General features: G+C 43.1%; 1 protein-coding gene across 1 annotated transcript in view; it reads left to right on the top strand.

Moving 5' to 3' along the window:
• LOC129650634 (thioredoxin domain-containing protein 8-like) overlaps nt 1–19,812 on the top strand; it is a 54,119-nt gene that overhangs the window by 27,794 nt on the left and 6,513 nt on the right. The window contains exons 5-7 of the mRNA XM_055579293.1: nt 3,966–4,027; nt 10,413–12,612; nt 15,503–15,604. Coding sequence (XP_055435268.1) covers nt 3,966–4,027; nt 10,413–10,503 — 153 coding nt within the window. The 3' untranslated portion in view covers nt 10,504–12,612; nt 15,503–15,604. The remainder of the gene's footprint in view (nt 1–3,965; nt 4,028–10,412; nt 12,613–15,502; nt 15,605–19,812) is intronic.

Raw genomic sequence — 19,812 nt, 5'->3', positions numbered from 1 at the left:
TATTATTCTCTATTTTTGCATATGTTTGAAAATGTCCATAACGGAAGTTTGGGTTTTCTATTTATTTATTTATTTGGCTGTACTGGGTCTTAGTTGAGGCACGCAGAATCTTTAGTTATGGCAGGTAAACTTTTAGTTGTGACGTATAGAATCTACTTCCCTGACCAGAGATGGAACCTGGGCCCTCTGCATTGGGAGCATAGGGTCTTAGCCACAGGACCACCAGGAAACCCTGGGGTTTTTCTTTGCACTGATTGTTGGACATAGTTGGTGGTTCTCTAATGCATGAATAACCACCACATATTCCACTGGTCTTTGCAAACTGGAGCTTGAAATTTTCATTAGCAGTCATTACTAGGGGGGCAGCTGTACAAGAAAAACGAAGACGTTGAGAAGAGCAAGGTTAACACTACTTCTTAATGCTTCAATGTAGAGCATGCTTTGAGAGGTACAACTAAACATTCAGGTTAAAATGAAAAAATATTTTGGGCAGAAATTAGATATTAATGGCCTTGCAAATATATCCCTTCGAAAGAAAGCTACTTGTGAAATGAGCCCTTATCAGTAAACTGCTCCTCATTTGTTACCTACATTTATTAAACTCCTGTATGCTAAGACCTGTGCTAGACCGGGAGACACAAAGATAATGTTTGCCTTTGTCAGACTGGACAAAGAAAGAGTAAGATAGATAACACCTAATCCCCGAAACTCAGCACTGAGTCTTGGACCCGGCCCTCAAAGACCAGGATTCAGCTTAGCTCATTCACTTCAGGGTTGCTGCTGCTGCTGCTGCTGCTGCTGCTAAGTTGCTTCAGTCGTGTCCAACTCTGTGCGACCCCATAGACGGCAGCCTACCAGGCTCCCCCATCGCTGGGATTCTCCAGGCAAGAACACTGGAGTGGGTTGCCATTTCCTTCTCCAATGCATGAAAGTGAAAAGTGAAAGGGAAGTCGCTCAGTCGTGTCCGACTCTTCGCGACTCCATGGACTGCAGCCTACCAGGCTCCGCCCATGGGATTTTCCAGGCAAGAGTACTGGAGTGGGTTGCCATTGCCTTCTCCCACTTCAGGGTTAATACCATTCTAATAGAGCACCTACTCTGGGTAAGGTTCTGAGCTAGATACTAAAACTGTGGAGGAAAAATATAGTCCCCATCCTTGGTCTAGTGGAGAAGATGGGTAATAAAATCAACTCTTGGATTCTGGAATTGCACTGGCTACTCTGAGATGACAGAAAAAGACTTCAGGGAAGTCTTCATGAGTTAAATCTTAAAGGATTACTAAGTTTAGCAAGTGATTAAAAATGAGCAGAAGCAGAGAGTTATAAAGTGTCTCTGGTATGAGGTCAGGAATTATTTGGTAATCATCCACCAAGAGTATTTAATTATCACTAGAACGTGAGCTCTGTGGTGGGATTTTGTCTTGTTTTGTTCATTGTATGTCTGGATCGTGTAGGCACTCATTAAGTATTTATTAAATGAACAAACAAATCCAGCTATAAATTGTTGCTTGAGTCCAGAGTTTATGGTAGAGAACGACAGTGCGGGTTGAAAAGATAAAATCAAGGAATCCCTGTAAGAAGCTTGAATTTTATGATGATGGAAAAACACTCAAGAATTTCACAAAGAAAAATAACATGGCAGGATTTGTGTTTTTGAGCTTTGAGAGGAAGAAGAAGTCTCAGGGGCATAAGACTGGAGAAGGAAACAAATTGTTCAGTTCAGTTCAATTCAGTTCAGTCGCTCAGTCATGTCCGACTCTTTGCAACCCCATGAATTGCAGCACGCCAGGCCTCCCTGTCCATTACCAACTCCCGGAGTTCACTCAAATTCACGTCCATCGAGTTGGTGATGCCATCCAGCCATCTCATCCTCTGTCGTCCCCTTCTCCTCCTGCCCCCAATCCCTCCCAGCATCAGAGTCTTTTCCAATGAGTCAACTCTTCACATGAGGTGGCCATGGTATTGGAGTTTCAGCTTTAGCATCATTCCTTCCAAAAAGCAAAGTGTAAACTGTTGCTAAAATCCAGGGGAAAGTTGATTGGGTAAAAACCATGGAATTCAGACACAAATTCAATGTCACCTAAAGCCACCAAATGGTTAGCATGAAGAAGACTGGCAGTACCAAGTGCTGTCAAGCATGTGGGACAAGCAGAACACTTATCCCCTGCTGGTGGAGTTTACATTGATGCAATCTCTTTGAAAACCTGTTGGGTAACTCCTACAAAAGCTGAACTCAGTAATCCCCCTTTCAGGTAAACTACAGAACCCAACAAGAATGGGTGTTCATATGCCCCCAAAGATGTCTGCACAAAGGATGTTCCTAGCAGGACTCTTGGTCATAGCCCAAATGGATAAACTGTGTTATAGTCATGCAATAGAATACTAAAAAAAAAAAAAAAAAGCTGAAAATGAATGTATGGCCGTTACACAGATAAATCTCAGAAACATCATGTTGAGTAAGAAGCCAGGCGCAGAAGAATACACACAACATACTATAGAATTCCATTTATAAAAGTTCAAAGACAGACCAAGCCCATTTGTGGTGAAAAATCTGGAGTAGACTTTGGCTTTGGGCACAGGGCAATGCCTGGGTTCGAGGAGCTAAGCTATATCTACATCCTGATCAGGACATGGTTATACGAGTGGGCTGTCTCTTGTAATAACTCGCCAAGCTGTATGCTGCCATTTGTGTGATGTTCTGAATATATATGAATGTTTTAAGTGGCCTTGGTTTCCTGGCTCAGGTACCTGGGTGGGTGATGGTGGCCCTGTATTAGATTCAATGAATCTAGAAGAAAGAGGAGTCAAATTCCACGGTTGCCAAGGCTCTTAGTGCATTTGTGGCTTCTGGATGCCCAAGTCATAGCATGGGCATACCACAATCCCTATGGTCATGGAAATCACCCCTCCCTGGAAATCTCCCTTTGAGGTGAGCCCTCCTGTTTCTAATACCCCTACAGATTGTGCCACCCCTCTATTCAGGGAACTCTCATCCAAAAAGAGAAGCCCATTTTTAGGGGCCCCCAAACTCTTTGGCTCCATGCTGCTTTTTGGCAGTGGGGGAGATCCTAAAATAAGGAGTCAGAATCAGATCTACTAGAATCATTGCCATAAGAATGATAAAATAGCATCTCCTAGACCACCGGGGGTGCGGGGGACTGTCTAGAATTACGTGGCAGTGGACATGGGGAACAGACACACCTTGGGAACTTCTCATCCCTTCTTTGCCAGCGCCTTTCTTCTGCTCAGCTATTGCGTGTGCCTTCACTGGAGTCAAGCCACTCCTGAAGCAGAGGAGTAGAGGATAGAGACTCAGGAGGAACCTTGGACAGAAGCCACAAGGAAGGATAAGTGGGAGCCACTACAAACATAGTTAAAAGCAGGGGGAAAGACAGACTGAGACTGGAGTGAACCCCAAGCCTCTCCCACCCTGCTTTCCACCCCAGCATCGGTTAGAGACCAGGGACAAAGTTCCTTTCTGACCAGATTGAGCTGTCTAGGAAGTCCTAATATCCCCAAGTGAAAAGAGTGAAAAAAGCACGCCCAAGCTCCTAGCTCCCAGCCCCCAGCTTCATGGAGCATGCCAAGCAGGCAAAGGCTGGCTTCCTTTGCCTCATCTTGATCAGGAGTTTCCTAGCAATGGGTTCAGTACTTTGGTCAGTTGGCTAAGCTTACCATCCTTTTTCTACCCCTGGCCAAGCTGGTCATTCAGGTGACCAAGTCCTACCTATGTTACTGCCAAGACTTCTTGGCTTGGTACCTCCCCTAGCCTGAGAGGAGCATGAGACTCCCATCATGCCCTAGAGGCTCCATCCAGCTGCCACTGACTGTTAAGAAAGAGCCTTTTGCAGATCCTTTCTGACACCTTCCTCCCCTGGTGGCCAAGGCCAAGAAAACTAGTTATAGAGGAGATGGCTATAAACCAGACAATCCAGATAAAACATGAAATTCTGCACCCACACTTAGGTAACCCTATTCTCGAGAATCAAAAGAGCAATTTGCTGTTATAGAAGTGGATCCCTGAGCGAGCCGGTAAGTGAAATGGGATCAAGACAGAGGCACAAGAGTGGGGTTGACTTTCAAGAAATAGAATGAACCATGATGCCCACAGGCGCCATGCTGCTACCTGGGAAGCAGAATCAGTACATGTGGGCGTAGTTTCTTCCCTGTTGCACACAGAGCACTGAAAGTAGTTCTAGACTTTTCTAACCCCTACCCCCAAAGTCCTAACACCATTTCTGGCTGCTGAAACCTCCCTCACTAGAAACTCAAGTCTTCACCAAATCTCAGCTTCAGTTTACCCACACTCTTCCTTTTCTCCAGCGCACCTCAAACAACTGGTACAGAACTGATCATGAAGAGTAAGGGTCTTTAACTTCCATATTTCATCAGATATAAGATGTTCATTGATAGATGCACCATCCTAATTCAGAGATGTGAAAAATTGAAAAGAAAATGTGCTTCTTAGAATCATTATTATTACCTGAACTAAAGTCAGGGCATGGGAAATCACAAGCCATTTGACTTTAGGGGATCATGTATATGAATTAGCAAGCCCTCAAGATCAGTGTATAAATGCCCTGAGAAGTTTCGATGATCAGCTTTCCTCATTTCCAGCAACATGATATATTTTAGATCTTAGCTTAGAGGAATATCATGGAAAATTACATAAATCTGTTAGCATAAGCAATTTTGAAAAGGTGCCAAAAAAAACATCAGAAATTTAGTGTGTTAATGTGTATTTCTATCTAAAGTTTATCTAATTTCTATCTTGCAGACGATGGAAATGAATAGTGGATAAATTTATAAACAGGAACAAAATTCCACAAAGCTTCATCTTTGCCATATTTGAACCAATAAATATTTCACCTTTGTGTATTTGTGAACAGATTTTTGAACTTTGTGGAGCTGATGCTAAAAAACTGGAAGAAAAGATTCGAGAATTCATGTAAGCTGATCTCCAAGACAAAATACACTTGCAGTGTTTTAAAAGGCCACAGTGAATGTGTTGTGTTTTTATTTCCAGCAAACATTGTGGTGTTCTATGGATCGCTCTCCTGATGCTTTACAGGTTGAATTCCATATCGCAATCTCACTGCAAAAATCGTCAAAACTCTTGTGCTGTCAGAGATCGTGTCATTTCCATTCTTTTAGCCTTGCACAGCTAAGTAATACCAGTTCAGTGAGAAGGTTTTCCAGAAATGGCAGAAGACGGGATCTATCATAGCAATCAAGAAACATATAGAAGTCTTATTGGCTTGGTGCACTCCAAATATATAGCAGACTCTTCCCAATTGATCCATTGTTTGTGGTACAAAATTCTTCTCCAGTGCATCACCTTGTATTGGAACCATGTCATTGCATAAAAGAAAGCAAGGTGTATAGCTATGGTTACATGTATAAATACTTACTGTGTGCTAGGCAATATGCCAAGCCTGTAGCTGAGATTTGGCCGCTGTACACCAATACCAAATGGAACCTTAGAGACAGAGTTTTGGGTGAAGCAGGGGAAAAAAACAAAAACAACTGCTTTATTGCTTTACCAGGCAAAGGAGGCCATGCCCTCAAAACTACACGTCCTGACCTGGAGAGGGTAGTGAGGAATTTTATAGTAATTGTTCAAAGAGGAGGGTGTGATCAGCTCATGGACATTCTTCTGATCGGTTGGTGGTGAGGTAATTGGGAGTCAGCGTCATCAGCCTTCTAGTTGCAACTGGCCTGGGGTCTTTGTGCTTGTACGCAGCATATAGTTAACTTTTCCCACCCGGTAGGGTTTCAGTATCTGTAAAACAGCTCACATTGCTGTGTGTATCACTTGAGGGGGAACCAGGACGCTGCCCCAAGGCTGCGCTGCTGTTTCTTGGCTGCTCCTCCCTTGTCTCTTTCCCTTACTAGCAACTATTTGAACCTGCTGTTTGGAACTCAGGAGAGGGCATGGAGGGTGAATGAAGCCTATTTTCTACAAACAAGAAACAGGGGACACAGAAGCATTTTTGTGCCCAGGAGCCCCATGGGATCCTGCTCAGTTTCAAGTCCTTTGCATCCTTCGCCTCATTTAACATTGGCAACAATCCTGTAAGTAGACATGTATGAGTAAATGTTTAATGGGCTCTCTGGGTGGAAAAAGTTTGTAATGATTGCCAATTTCTGTGGTGTAAATACTTGGTAGATTTCAAGCTACCAACATGATGTCGAAAGTGTTTAACTATGTCTGGGACTTGAACCCACGGTCCTTTAACTGGGATATGGACTTAATGAAGCTCAGGCTCTTGGTGTCTCACCACAGAAAGAATTCAGTAAGAGACAAAGTGATAGGTAAGAAGTGGTTTTATTTAGAGAGAAACACTTCAGAGACAGAGTGTGAGCCATCTCTGAAGGTGAGAGCAGCATCAGGGTGTAAAGTTGTCAGTTTTTATGGGGGTGGGTAACTTCATAGGCTAATGAGTGGTAGGAGCATTCCAGCTACTTTGGAAAAGGGGTGGGGATTTCCAGGAATTGTGTCACCCCCAATTTTTGATGTTTATGGTTGGCCTTGGATCTGTCATGGTGCCTGTGGGTGTGTCATTTAGCTTGCTGATGTGTTACAGTGAGCATATACTCAGGCTTAAGGTCTGATGGAAGCTGTTTGCCATGTTTTACCTATTTGGTTCTAATCAGTTTATGTCGTGTCCTTGGGCTATGTCATTCTTAAGCCCTGCTCCCTTCCCTCCTGTTACACCTTCATGGGTCCCAAATGTACATCCTCCTGCTGTGTGTTCAGGTCGTTCTGCATCTATAATAACTTTTCACTTCAATGCTGACAGTGTATTCTTTTAAAAGACATTTTAAACTGCAATTAAAAACTCCTAGGGCAACAACAATGCTTCTATTCAGGTGACCACACATGAACAGCTCCGGCCAAGTCTGCGCGCACACAGTGACAATCCAAGTCAGACCTGCCACCTGGTCCACTAAGATTATGAGATGCCACTTCTTGTCAGAGACATATCCATTTCAAAGATGTTACAATGTGCGATAATGTAAACTTGGAGTACTCGGCCTCCTTGATCTCCCAGTTAAATGTTAGCTCAAGAGCAAAAGGTTAAAAGCAGTCATAAAAAGGTTGTACTTCTTCTGAATGATAAATTGATCTCAGTCCCCAAGTACCCACCTGTTTGCTTCACTAAGGAAAGCACAAACAGGAGAAGGACAGCAGATCAAGAGCATAAGGTTAAAAGCAGTCATAAAAAGGTTGTTGTACTTCTTCTGAATGATAAGTTGATCTCAGTCCCCAGGTACCAACCTGTTTGCTTCACTAAGGAAAGGACAAACAGGAGAAGGACAGCAGAAGGGAGCGGTGAGGGGTACCAGCTCTCTTGATCTCTGTTGAACCTTGAGTTGCTTATCTTGACCCTTACAGTGTTTAGGCTGAAACATTCCCATAGGATGGGAGCATGTTATCTTTCTCACCTCTAATTCTCTGACATCCAGCCCAGGGCACAGACCAGAGGAGACCCACAAGACATGAAGCTAAATGCAACATGGTACCCTGAATGGGAGCCTAGAGCAGAAAAGGGGCATAAGTGGGAAAAATGATGAAGTGTAAGTAAAATCTGGTGCTTAGTCCACAGTAACATACCTGTGTTGGTTTCTCAGTTTTAACATCAGTTCAGTCACTCAGTCGTGTTTGACTCTCTGCAACCACACAGACTGCAGCATGCCAGGCTTCCCTGTCCATCACCAACTCCCAGAGCTTGCTCAAACTCATGCCCATCAAGTCAGTGATGCCATCCAACCATCTCATCCTCTGTCATCCCCTTTTCCTCCCGCCTTCAATCTTTCCCAGCATCAGTGTCTTTTCAAATGAGTTAGTTTTTTGCATCAGGTGGCCAAAGTATTGGAGTTTCAGCTTCAGCATCAGTCCTTCAAATGAATATTCAGGACCAATTTCCTTTAGGATTGACTATTGGATCGCCTTGCAGTCCAAGGGACTCTCAAGAGTCTTCTCCAACACTGGACAGCTTCCATACTAGAACATGGAAGCAACCTAGATGTCCATCAACAGATGCATGGATAAGGAAGTTGTGATACATATACACAATGGAATATTCAGTTCAGTTCAGTAGCTCAGTCGTGTCCAACTCTTTGCGACCCCATGAATCGCAGCATGCCAGGCCTCCCTTGTCCATCACCAACTCTTGGAGTTCACTCAGACTCACGTCCATCGTGTCAGTGATACCATCCAGCCAATGGAATATTACTCAGCCATAAAAAGGAACACATTTGAGTCCTAATGAACTGGATGAACCTAGAACCTATTGTACAGAGTGAAGTAAGTCAGAAAGAGAAAGATAAATATTGTATTCTAATGCATATATACGGAATCTAGGAAAACGGTACTGAAGAATTTATTTACAGGGAAGCAATTGGAGAAACACATGTAAAGAAAAGACTTATGGACATGGGAAGAGGGAAGGAGAGGGTGAGATGTATGGAAAGAGTGGAAACTTACATTACCATATGTAAAATAGATGGCCAACAGGAATTTGCTGTATGGCTCAGGAAACTCAAATGGGCTCTGTATCAACCTAGAGGGTTGGGATGGGGAGGGAGATGGGAGGGAGGTTGAAAAGGGAGGGGATATATGTATACCTATGGCTGATTCATGTTGAGGCTTGACAGAAAACAACAAAATTCTGTAAAGCAATTATCCTTCAATAAAAAAATAAATTAAAAAAAACCTGGTTTTTAAAATTACTATGATTTTTTGAATGCACTGAGACTTCGTTGCTGTGTGGGCTTTCTATAGTTATGGCAAGCAGGGGCTACTTTTTGTTGGGGTGCAGGGGCTTCTCTTGTTTTGGGGCACAGGCTTTAGGCACGCAGGCTCCAGTAGTTGTAGCCCTTGGGCTCAGTTATTGTGGCTCATGGGCTTAGTTGCTCCACGGCATGTGGAATCTTCCCAGACCAGGAATTGAACCCATGTCCCCTGCATTGGCAGGCAGATTCTTATCCATTGTGCCACAAGGGAAGTACTGCCTATTAATTTTTATGTACACATAAAAATAAAATTAAGGGTTTTAAATTGAACAGCAAAAAAAAAAAAAAATAGCATTCTCCCTGTGTCAAAGCTATTTAATACCACATTCCCCATACCACCCCAAATCATCAGAAATTACTACTTGAAATTATCTCTCATGGTCATATGGGTCTGTGGCTTCCATTTTGTGAAAATGTAACCAAACTCTGATTATATGAAAGAAAAAAAAAAACAAGAAGTGGAATGGTTTCCTGTTGACGGCAGAATGAAATTGTGAATCATTCCTCTTTCTGCCAAAACCTCATGATCTGGACCTAACGTTCATGTTTGCCCGCCTCCCATTGTCCAAGGACTCTGGGCATTATCATTATGTCACGCTCTGTAGTCTTCGCTGCATTTGAAATTGCCTCCTCGCATCTCTGCCTGCCAAACATTCTTCAACATCACTAGCAAACACACCATTCCTTCAAGTGAGTCCACACAGTCCTGCGAAGCCTCCCTCCACGATCCCACACGGGAAGAGCATTCCTTCTCTTGAGTGTCTATGGAGCTTTGTACGCACAACCATTAGAGCGGCCATCTTTTGTGGGGTGTGGTGGATTTTTTTGTCTGCCTACGGTGCCAGATAATATACATGGTGCCTAGTAAAATTTGAATTTCATATTTTTTAGTATAAGTATGTCCCATGTAATAGTTAACTGAGTGCCCTGTATTTTTTATGTGCTAAACCTGGCAACCCCATGTCTGTCTCCAGTGAGACTTAGCTTCCTAAGAAAAAGGTAGTGGCCCTCCATCCCTGTGTGTGCAGTGTAACTAAGACCAGGAATACATTTTTATTCCTGCCTAGAAATGCAGGTTTGGAAGAGGGAAAGATAACATGCTCAAATCTAATACATTCATAATCTACAGACTAGACCCACTGTTGACACTACTCTCTAGCTTGTCTTTAACACACATAATAACAAGTTACAGACTGCATGGCTTCTACTGACATTTCTAGTCTATAGGTGTCTCCCACACAGATCACATGGTGAGGGTGAGAACTTGGTCTGCTGAATCCAAAGTCAGGCATGATAAATAGCAGCTGCAGCCAAGGACAAATCTACTCCATGTTGGGGCCAGTTCTGTCCCTATTAATCAGGTAGGCAATGAATCATGGTGTTTTGCTTTCAGGCATTCCTGTGAGGGCAGCGTGTGATGATAGAAGAAATCACAGGCTCTAAAGTCAAATAAACTTTCATTTGCAGGTCTGACTCAGCCACTGCCAGGCCAGAGGTATCTCTGGAGCTGTTTTCTCATCTGTAAACAGGGCCATCGTGGATACCTCCAACAGGTCAATGTGAGTATTAAATATAATAATATACATGAAGCATCTCTATGGCACCTCTCCACAGCATGTGTTCAAGTGATGATGGGGATAAGGATGATGATGTTTTATGTCTACTATTCCAGCCAGAATATAATCTCTTTGAACATATGAACTGACTTATTTATAAACTTCTTTTGTATTGTCCAACAGCCTCTAATACCATAAGCAGTGTTTTTCCCTCCTATAGGCATCCAAAGAGACCAGAGTGTTTCAGATGTTCAGTGTTTTAGTGCCTTTCAGAAAACTGATAGTGTTTACCCACAGTAGGGTAGAGTAGGGTCAAAAATTAATCCAGGTGACTTGTGGACTACACACCATCTTTTACAAATCCTTGATAGACCAAGTTTGGGCAAATTAGTACTAGAGACATTGAAAAAGTAGGCATTTCTTTCTTAAAATAGTAAAGAACAGTTTTGGCATAAAAACTGCCATGTCCATATTTCCTGCCAGAATGTTCTATTGAACATATACCCTAATCTCAGACACTCACCATCAGGAACACACTTCCATGAGGTCACCACCTTACCAGCTGCCCTTCTCACCAGCTGCTCAAGAAAATAAGTTCAGAATAATTCATAATCTACTCTCAGCAAACGTATATTCACCATTTAGAAGGCCTTCTCCCGTCTTAATCTTTATGTGTTCCTAGCTTTATTTAACTATAGCTATCATTAAACTTGCATTCCCATATTAAAACACCTTGAGTTAAACCTAGCAAAGTCCTCATTGGCACCTGCCTTTATAACAATGTTTGTCTCTCATACACATACACACATACGTACATATTCATATATACCATCGTCTTCTTGGAACTCTGTGGCTTTGAACAATTTACCTGGGATAGAATTTTTCTCACCTGTACACTGAGAAAGTTGGAATTGTGTGATCTCTAAGCTCCCTTTCGGCTCTGTATCCTTAGGATTTGATCCTGTTTTGTCACTGCTTCTCCTTTAGTTGATCCAGAGTCCAACCCCCCTCCTCACCTTTTGGGGTGAGGATTTCAATATATGGAGGCAACTGCCCAGAATTCTCTGCCGGTGTCACAGAGGGTAAGGAAAGCCCAGAAACAGCTGCTATTTGGGAGCTTGAGAAAGAAATTGGCCATAGAGGTGATAGAATATTACTCAGTCATAGAAAATAATGGAATAAGGCCATTTGCAACAACATGGATGGACCTAGAGATTATCATATTAAGTGACTTAAATCAGAAAAAGACAAATATCACTGGTATCACTTACATGTGGAATCTAAAAAAATAATACAAATGAACTTATTTACAAAACAGAAACAGACTCATACACAAAAAAAACAAACTTACAGATACCAAAGGGGAAACACTGGGGTTGGGGAATGGATAAACTAGATGTTTGGAACTAGCATATACACACGATTACATATAAAGCAGATACTCAACAAGGACCTACTGTATAGTATAGGGAACTCTACTCAACATTCTGTAATAACCTATATGGGAAAAGAATCTGAAAAAGAATGGCTATAGGTATAATGGAATCACTTAGCCGTGCACCTGAAACTAACTAACATTGTAAATCAACTATGCTCCAATATAAAATAAAAACTTAAAAAAATACCACAGACTAGGTAGCTTGTAAACAACACAAATTTCTTTCTCACAATTCTGGAGGCTGGAAGTCCAAGATGAGGGTGCAGATATGGTCGGGTGAGAATCTTCCTTGTGGTTGCAGACTTCTTGTATCCTCACCTGGCAGAGAGTTCTTTTATTAGAGCACTAAGCCCTTTCATGGGAGAAGGCGATGGCAACCCACTCCAGTACTCTTGCCTGGAAAATCCCATGGGCAGAGGAGCCTGGTGGGCTGCAGTCCATGGGGTCACTAAGAGTTGGACACGACTGAGCGACTTCACTTTCCCTTTTCACTTTCATGCATTGGAGAAGGAAATGGCAACCCACTCCAGTGTTCTTGCCTGGAGAATCCCAGGGGCGGTGGAGCCTGGTGGGCTGCCGTCTGTGGCATTGCACAGAGTCGGACACAACTGAAGCGACGTAGCAGCAGCAGCAGCAAGCCCTTTCATGAGGGCCCCGCCATCAGGACATAATCACCCCACAAAGGCTCCACCCGTTTGTTTTACCAGGACTATGCACTTAACAATGAAGAGTTCTTTACGCTCAAGGAAAACTGCCACAGCCTTTTCCTGCTTGTCTGCTTCCCAGTCTCCCAAGTTCCTGTTTTACCAGTAGGATCCATGTAAGTTTTTTCAAACTTGATCCATTTTCCTTCTGAAATTAACTCCTCTAAAATAACCGACTTGTATTTTGGGAAGAATCTGTTCGTTCTTGGCTTTCCATTTTCAAATGAGTTGATCTTCATAGTCTTTAGACAGGAAGTTCACATCTAAGATGTGGAATGGAGGGGTTCACCTTTGGGAAGAGGGTGAAAAGAGAAGATGAAGGCAGCAGTTTCAGGAGATGCGATGCTACTGCTTTTAGAGCTTAGGTGGTTGTGAGAATTACACTTGAGAATACAGAATGCATGGTTCATTCATCTGAAATCCTGGACAGACAATAATGGATCATCATCTCCCAGCAGATATGATCACCTCTCCCAGGTAGCCTTTAGCCTCAGGGTCTTTCCTTGGCCACCTCTGGAAGCACCAGGCCAACTGATATTTGCACAGACTCGCACAGCTCTCAGATGAACTCATCTTTCATTCATTATAGTAAGAGAATCAGGAGCTGGGAGAAACTCAGGCCTTTTCAACTGTACAGCTGGGGAATTACAATGACCAATAGAACGCCAGCACCATGAGGGCAAGGATTTTCGTCTGCTTGCTCACTGCCATCATCCCAGTGCCCAGACAGTGCTGAGCACCTAGCAGGTACTCACCACTCAGTTGAATGAGTATGTGAATAACTTCATAGATATTTACAAGAGTTAATAATGGTGAGATGAGAGAACTCACCTCATGGAGATGACTCACAGCTGAGCTCAATGTGAAAAAGGCTTTAGTCTTTTCTCTAAAGCCTTTTCTTTAGAGTCTTTGCTTTTCTCTAACAACCTTTAAAATACCCCAGTTTTATGGGGCATTTTACTGGAGATAAACTTAATAAGTTAAAGTTACATAATTAGTTATACTCAGCTTCCATTATAATTACTTATTGATCCAAGGCTGCCCATGGAGCACCTGGCAACAGTGAAAGAAAAACAGTAGCAGGTGTTTGGACTTAGTTCGTGCTTGCTAACTAATTAGATGAGGATTTTTCCCCCCCTGGAAGCCCTAAGCAGTCTTCATTTGGCTCCAGAATTGAGAGTACAAACCCAGAGGCTTCAGCCATCTCTGTTTCTCTCTCTTGCTTCTGGACTGGAAGACATTCTAGCATTAAGATGCTTTCGCATAAAACTAATGTTGTTCATTAGAAGTTGATTTTACAGTTTAAGTCTCAGTATTCTGACGATGCCAGATTTTACACAATGGGTGGACTAGAGTCAGAGTGTAAGGGTTTGAGTCACAGCTCTCCCTTGTACTGTGTGTCCTTGGCTATACTTAACTTTTCATTGCTCCAGCTTCAAAACCTATAAAATGGGGATAATGATGATATTTACATCACTAGATTATAATGACAAATAAACAGTGCCTTGGACACAATAAATGCTATACATGTGTTCCTCAATCACAAAACTACTTAAATTTTAATGCTTTAGTTCCCAGTAAAGTTTTTGTTAATAACTGATTTATCTGATCATTTAGGAACATGATCAAAGTTGTTAATAAACAGGTTTATAGCTGACTTATATTCACATATGCCTAGTAAAAATTAAAAATGTAACTCCTCAGTGAAGGATTGGTTGTATTCAAGGATTGTTTAGGCAGAGAATGTCAGCTAAGGTTTTTGACAACCTACAAGAGAAACTCAGGCTGACTGCTTTAAGTAAAGCCACTGGGGAGGCCCCCCAGTATTAAGCCTCGGGAAGGACAGGAATCGCATTTCCAGGCATCTCAGGAACATACAGAGAAGGCAATGGCACCCCACTCCAGTACTCTTGCCTGGAAAATCCCATGGACTGAGGAGCCTGGTGGGCTGCAGTCCATGGGGTCGCTAAGAGTTGGACATGACTGAGCAACTTCACTTTCACTTTTCACTTTCATGCATTGGAGAAGGAAATGGCAACCCACTCCAGTGTTCTTGCCCGGAGAATCCCGGGGATGGGGGAGCCTGGTGGGCTGCCTGGTGGGGTCACACAGAGTCGGACATGACTGAAGTGACTTAGCAGCAGCAACAGGAACATAAATTCATGGAGAAGCCCTTTAGGAGTGACTCCTGTGATTTTTCCCTCTTGCATTGCTTCTTGAGTAATCATTAGCTTTGAGAGCTAAGCTCTTCTGAGAGAGTTTGATTGGCCTGAAGTCAGCTGCCCATGCCTGGGCCTAGTGGTAGGGGCAGGTGTGGTACCTGACTGACTAGTCCCAGCAGAATTACAGGGAATGGAGGGGAGAGTTATCCAAAGGAAGTCATTGCCCAAAGAAATGGGGAGGGTTGTTAGGCCAAAGCAGCAGCTGTCCCCTGGGTGAAGAAAGAGGAAGGGAGGGCAGTGTTTTCTAAAATACTAGTTACATTTGTTTTGGAGGCCTTTCCAGGAATTTAAATACATCTCTTTCCCTCGGAAGCTGGCTCATCCTCTTGGGGCATTCATGCAAAAAAAGCAAGAATCTGGCAATAATCATAAACTGCTTCTTTCCCTGGCCTAATGAAGCAGATCTCTAGTTGTTTGTGTTGCATTCATTTAAATACTAATCTTTGCCTCACAGTTTCGTAAGAGCAACCATTCCTAGTTCAATCAAAACACACGATGCTGAACTTTCAGAATTCAACAGATGATAAGTTTATGAAAATGGCTTACATATTCATGAATCCTTTTCTCAGTCAGGTTTTTTGGGCTGTAAGTGCCAGAACATCCAACTTGAAGTTGCTGAAGCCAGACAGAAATGTATTATTAACGCAGAACTGAATGTCCAGGTGCAGGAGAGGCATCAGGTGGTGGTGGAGTGGATGGGTTTCATCCAATGGTTCCAGCCCTTGTCCTCTGTGATTACCATGATGCTTTCTGCCTTGTTTTCTCTCCATGTTCTTCATCTCAGGATGGAAGTAAGATGGCTCAGAATATCCCAGCCTTACAACTACAGAACACAGTATCTGGAGGGAAAATGAGATCATTTCTCAATGCAGATCTCAGGAATAAGGTAACTTTCCCCAGAATCTTCTAGCAAACTTTCCTCTCATCTCCATGGTCCAGATTGGGTCATATACCCCATCCTGAAACAACCCTGGTGGTCAAGGAGAGACCTGGGTTCTTGAACCAGTCAAACTGGCAAAGAAAACGACAGCATCGTGCCTGGTTCCCAACTCACCAGACAAGAAAAGGAAAGCTTGCATGTTAAAGAGAAAACAGAGTCGGCATTTCTCTTTTTTCTCCCCAAATATCTGAACCTCACTGCTGCCCCACCTGTATGTCTGAGAAATTTAAGATTTAGTGGAAGACAGAGGCCACTTTGAGTTACCAAGCATCATTTATTTAAAATTCAGCTTTAGGCATCCTACATTTATCCTAGACCTAATCCAATGGAATCCAGTTTCCAGGGGCAACCAAGTGTTCAGTGGCAATGGCAGAAGGGGCCTCACCAGACTGGATTTTTGACTTGTTTGGGGTTGCAGTCCAGCCTGCTGTCTCCCTCCCTGACTCCTGCTCAGTTTCCAAGCCTAGTTCTACGTGACCAGAAATTCTGTGCAAATAAACCATACTAGGTAAGCTTTGGTTGCTTGCAACTCTGAATTCTGATCATCTAAACCTCAACAACTACTAAAATGTGAACCAGTCCTTTAGCATTGATGTCAGTATGAAACACAAAAGGGGAAAGGACATTTTTAAAGCAGAAGTAGCATGGTACTGCCTTCTGAAGCCTGGGTCTTAGAATAGCAAACTTCGGCTTAGTCAGTGCCTTAAGGAATTTCCCAACAACATCTCCTGTGTCAACTAACCTAAGGGTAAAATGGAAACAATTCTGAAATGCTCAGTGACTTAAAAGTTAAGGCTAACAGAATTCTGACATAAACAGGCTGAAGTCCCTTACTAGGACTTTCCCTTTCCTTTTGAAAGTGAAGTGAAAGTGAAAGTCACTCAGTTGGGTCTAACTCTTTGTGACCCCCATGGACCCCATGTGACCCCATGCGTTCAACTCTTTGCGACCCCATGGACTATACAGTCCATGGAATTCTCCAGGCCAGAATACTGCAGTGGGTAGCCATTCCCTTCTCCAGGGGATCTTCCCAACCCAGAGATCAAACCCAGGTCTCCCACATTGTGGGTGGATTCTTTACCAGCTGAGCCACAAGGGAAGACCAAGAATACCTGGGCTTGGGAGTCAGTAACCTATCCCCTATCCAGCGGATCTTCCCCACGCAGGAATTGAACCAGGGTGTCCTGCATTGCAGGCAGATTCCTTTACCAGCTATCAGGGAAGCCCTCCTTTAGCCTATCCTGACTAATGAAACAAAACTATTTTCATATATCATAATCTAACTCCTACTACATTTAGCAATTTGAAGATAACAAAAACCTGTAGCATGAAAAACATAATACCTTTTGGCTCCTAAATTAAACTGTATTCCTATTAACTTCGGAGAAGGCAATGGCACCCCACTCCAGTACTCTTGCCTGGAGAATCCCATGGATGGAGGAGCCTGGTGGGCTGCAGTCCATGGGGTCGCAAAGAGTCAGACACGACTGAGCAACTTCACTTTCACTTTTCACTTTCATGCATTGGAGAAGGAAATGGCAACCCACTCCAGTGTTCTTGCCTGGAGAATCCCAGGGAAGGCAGAGCCTGGTGGGCTGCCATCTATGGGGTCGCACAGAGTCGGACACGACTGAAGCGGCTTAGCAGCAGCAGCAGCAGCCTATTAACTTTGTTACATTCTCAGAATAAGACATATTTATGATCTGAATTCTGTTTGGATTGGGGGCTGGTGCTAATTTATCAGTTGTCATTGGGTAGTATAATAGAGAAGTTCAATGACACTATTAGTTATAGACTGGAAACACTGCCCTCCTTTCTTCTCTAGACCATGAAAGAAGCATCCTGGTTCTAGCTGGTGACATTTGCACCCTGCACACACGCCAGGGGACAGTGGGATGCTTGGGCTACTGACTTGTTAAATGATGATAAAGGTTGTTTGTTGAGGTTGAACATGGTGCTAATAAGCTGGGCACAGCCTCTCCAGCCTTTCTCAGCTTCACTCCCTCACAGCTGGCATAGTTCTGGAAGCCAAATATGAAGCAGAGGTTCTCTTAACAATTGACGGTTCCAAACATGAACAAGCTCCTAAAATTAAAACACAGGGGTGGTGTTTTTTTTGGTTTTTTACCCCTATTCAGCAACCATTCCTTTTTTCTGACATCCCCTGATTTCCTCCATAGAAAAGTATTGCTCCCATGCAATGTGAAGTCTACGAGACACAGTGAAACCAAAGGCTGCCATTTTCCTGAAGAAGCTGAGGGGGGTCCCTGAAGGCTCCTTCTACAGGGTTCTACCTCTTTATAGTCCTAGCCTAGTCAAAGGGGTAGAGAATGTGACCTGGGCCTGGCCCAATATGTGGCCACGTTGACTCGTCCACTCAATCTGAACCAATAGGACATAATAAAACCTGAATATTGACTCCTGAGGGGGGGATTTTTTTTTCTATCTTTTTCACTGGATTTGAAGGCCTAGGAGGTTAGGTTTGAAACTATAGCAACCAAACTGCTACCATAGGGAAGAGGCTTGTCTAGAAACAGGGCTAATCAGAGGCTGAAGAATCAAAAGAAAGTAGGTCCTGATGACATCACTTGACCTTCTTCAGCAAGTCATAGCTGAAGCCAGACCTACCCCTGGAATTGCCAAGTTCTGTTTTTCAAGGTCCATGTGGTTCCTGTCCCAGGGACAGAGGTGAAGTGATCCAGCTGGTTTTCCCTCCACATGCAGGTTTAAGACTGTCCAGGGTGAAGAATAGTCACAGCCAGGCCTCGGACCAAGGCCTTGGATCTCTAGGCAGAGTCTCATCCAGGGTCTCCTGCTGTTAACTTCAGGCACACCACCTCGCCTGTCTCCATCTCTTCCCTATCAAAGGAATGTTCCTACTTGCTCTAGAGATTCATGTGGCCAAGGTAGGGAAAGCAATATGGAAGCAACCGATATGGAAAGTCTGCAGTATTATTTTGCTATAATATTATAGTATTTGCTTTCCAAGAAATCTGAGAAGCTTTACCAAAAGAAGCAACTCCGGAGCCACACTTCTTTGTGTTTTTATTTTTCCTGTAGGGTTTAATTTCTTCCAAAATCGGAGAGTTTACAAGATCAACTGCCTTTTATTTTTTCATTTGTATTTTTTCGGGCTGTGTCATGCAGCATGCAGGATCTTAATTCCCCGACCAGGGATTGAACCTGTGCCCCTGGAGTGGAAGTTTGGAGGCCTAACCACTGGACCACCAGGGATGTCCCTCGACTGCCTTTTAATTCAGTTAATTCAGTCACTTTGCAGTTCATTTTTTGCTTCGTATTTAAGTGTTGTGGTGGTCAGACCACATTTCCGCTAAGAGTTCATGGCTTGTTTTCAGGAGAGAATGGCTAAAAGTTCAATATAATTGCATGCGTTTGAGGTCTATGAATAACTGTGATAAAATGTTCAGAAAGTGAAAATGCCGCCCTCCACTCAAAATTAAATGGAGTTGACACAGCTGGTTTGTTTGATTTGGGGATGGGCAAATGGGGTTGTGCTAGATTGTATATTTCAGTTATCAGATTTCTCTAGAAAAACGACTGGATTTCTAAATGAGTTTCCTGAGAAAATGACTAAGTGTGTGAATAACACTAAAATAAGTTTCCTGTACATTGCAAAATGGATATTGAAGGGGAAAAAAGGCTCACTGTGTCATAGTTGTTTGGAAATTGTTTTAGCATGGAAATAGATACCATAGAACATAGAATAACTTTGTTATTTGACAAAGTAGTTACTGGTTTCTGCCATCAAGAAAAAAGACAAAAAGGGATCTAAAGTAAGTAGAGCTAATATCCCTATTCCCCAGTCCTTGTATTTTTATGAGGAAATCTTGGCTTCTGACAAGGTCTGATCAGACCTGCACAACTAAATCTGTTTTCCCATTTTGTAACTGTGGGTGGTATAGAGGGTTTCAAGCCGAGGAATGACTTGCTCAGATGTGCATACTGTTGTGTAAGGAATAGGTCATAGGGGAGCAAGCATGGTCAGAGTGGGATGAGTCCTGAGTGTATGGCTGTGGTCCGGGTAAGAGAAGTGGTCTGGAGGGCAGTAGCAGTGAAGTAGAAATGAAGAAAATGCTTTATTGGAGTAAAGATATCCTTTATGAGCAAAACAAAGATGACCTCACACCAGTAAA

The sequence above is a fragment of the Bubalus kerabau genome, chromosome 4, assembly GCF_029407905.1.
Source record: "Bubalus kerabau isolate K-KA32 ecotype Philippines breed swamp buffalo chromosome 4, PCC_UOA_SB_1v2, whole genome shotgun sequence".
Classification (NCBI taxonomy): domain Eukaryota; kingdom Metazoa; phylum Chordata; class Mammalia; order Artiodactyla; family Bovidae; genus Bubalus; species Bubalus kerabau.
This window is presented reverse-complemented; position numbering and strand designations above follow the sequence as displayed.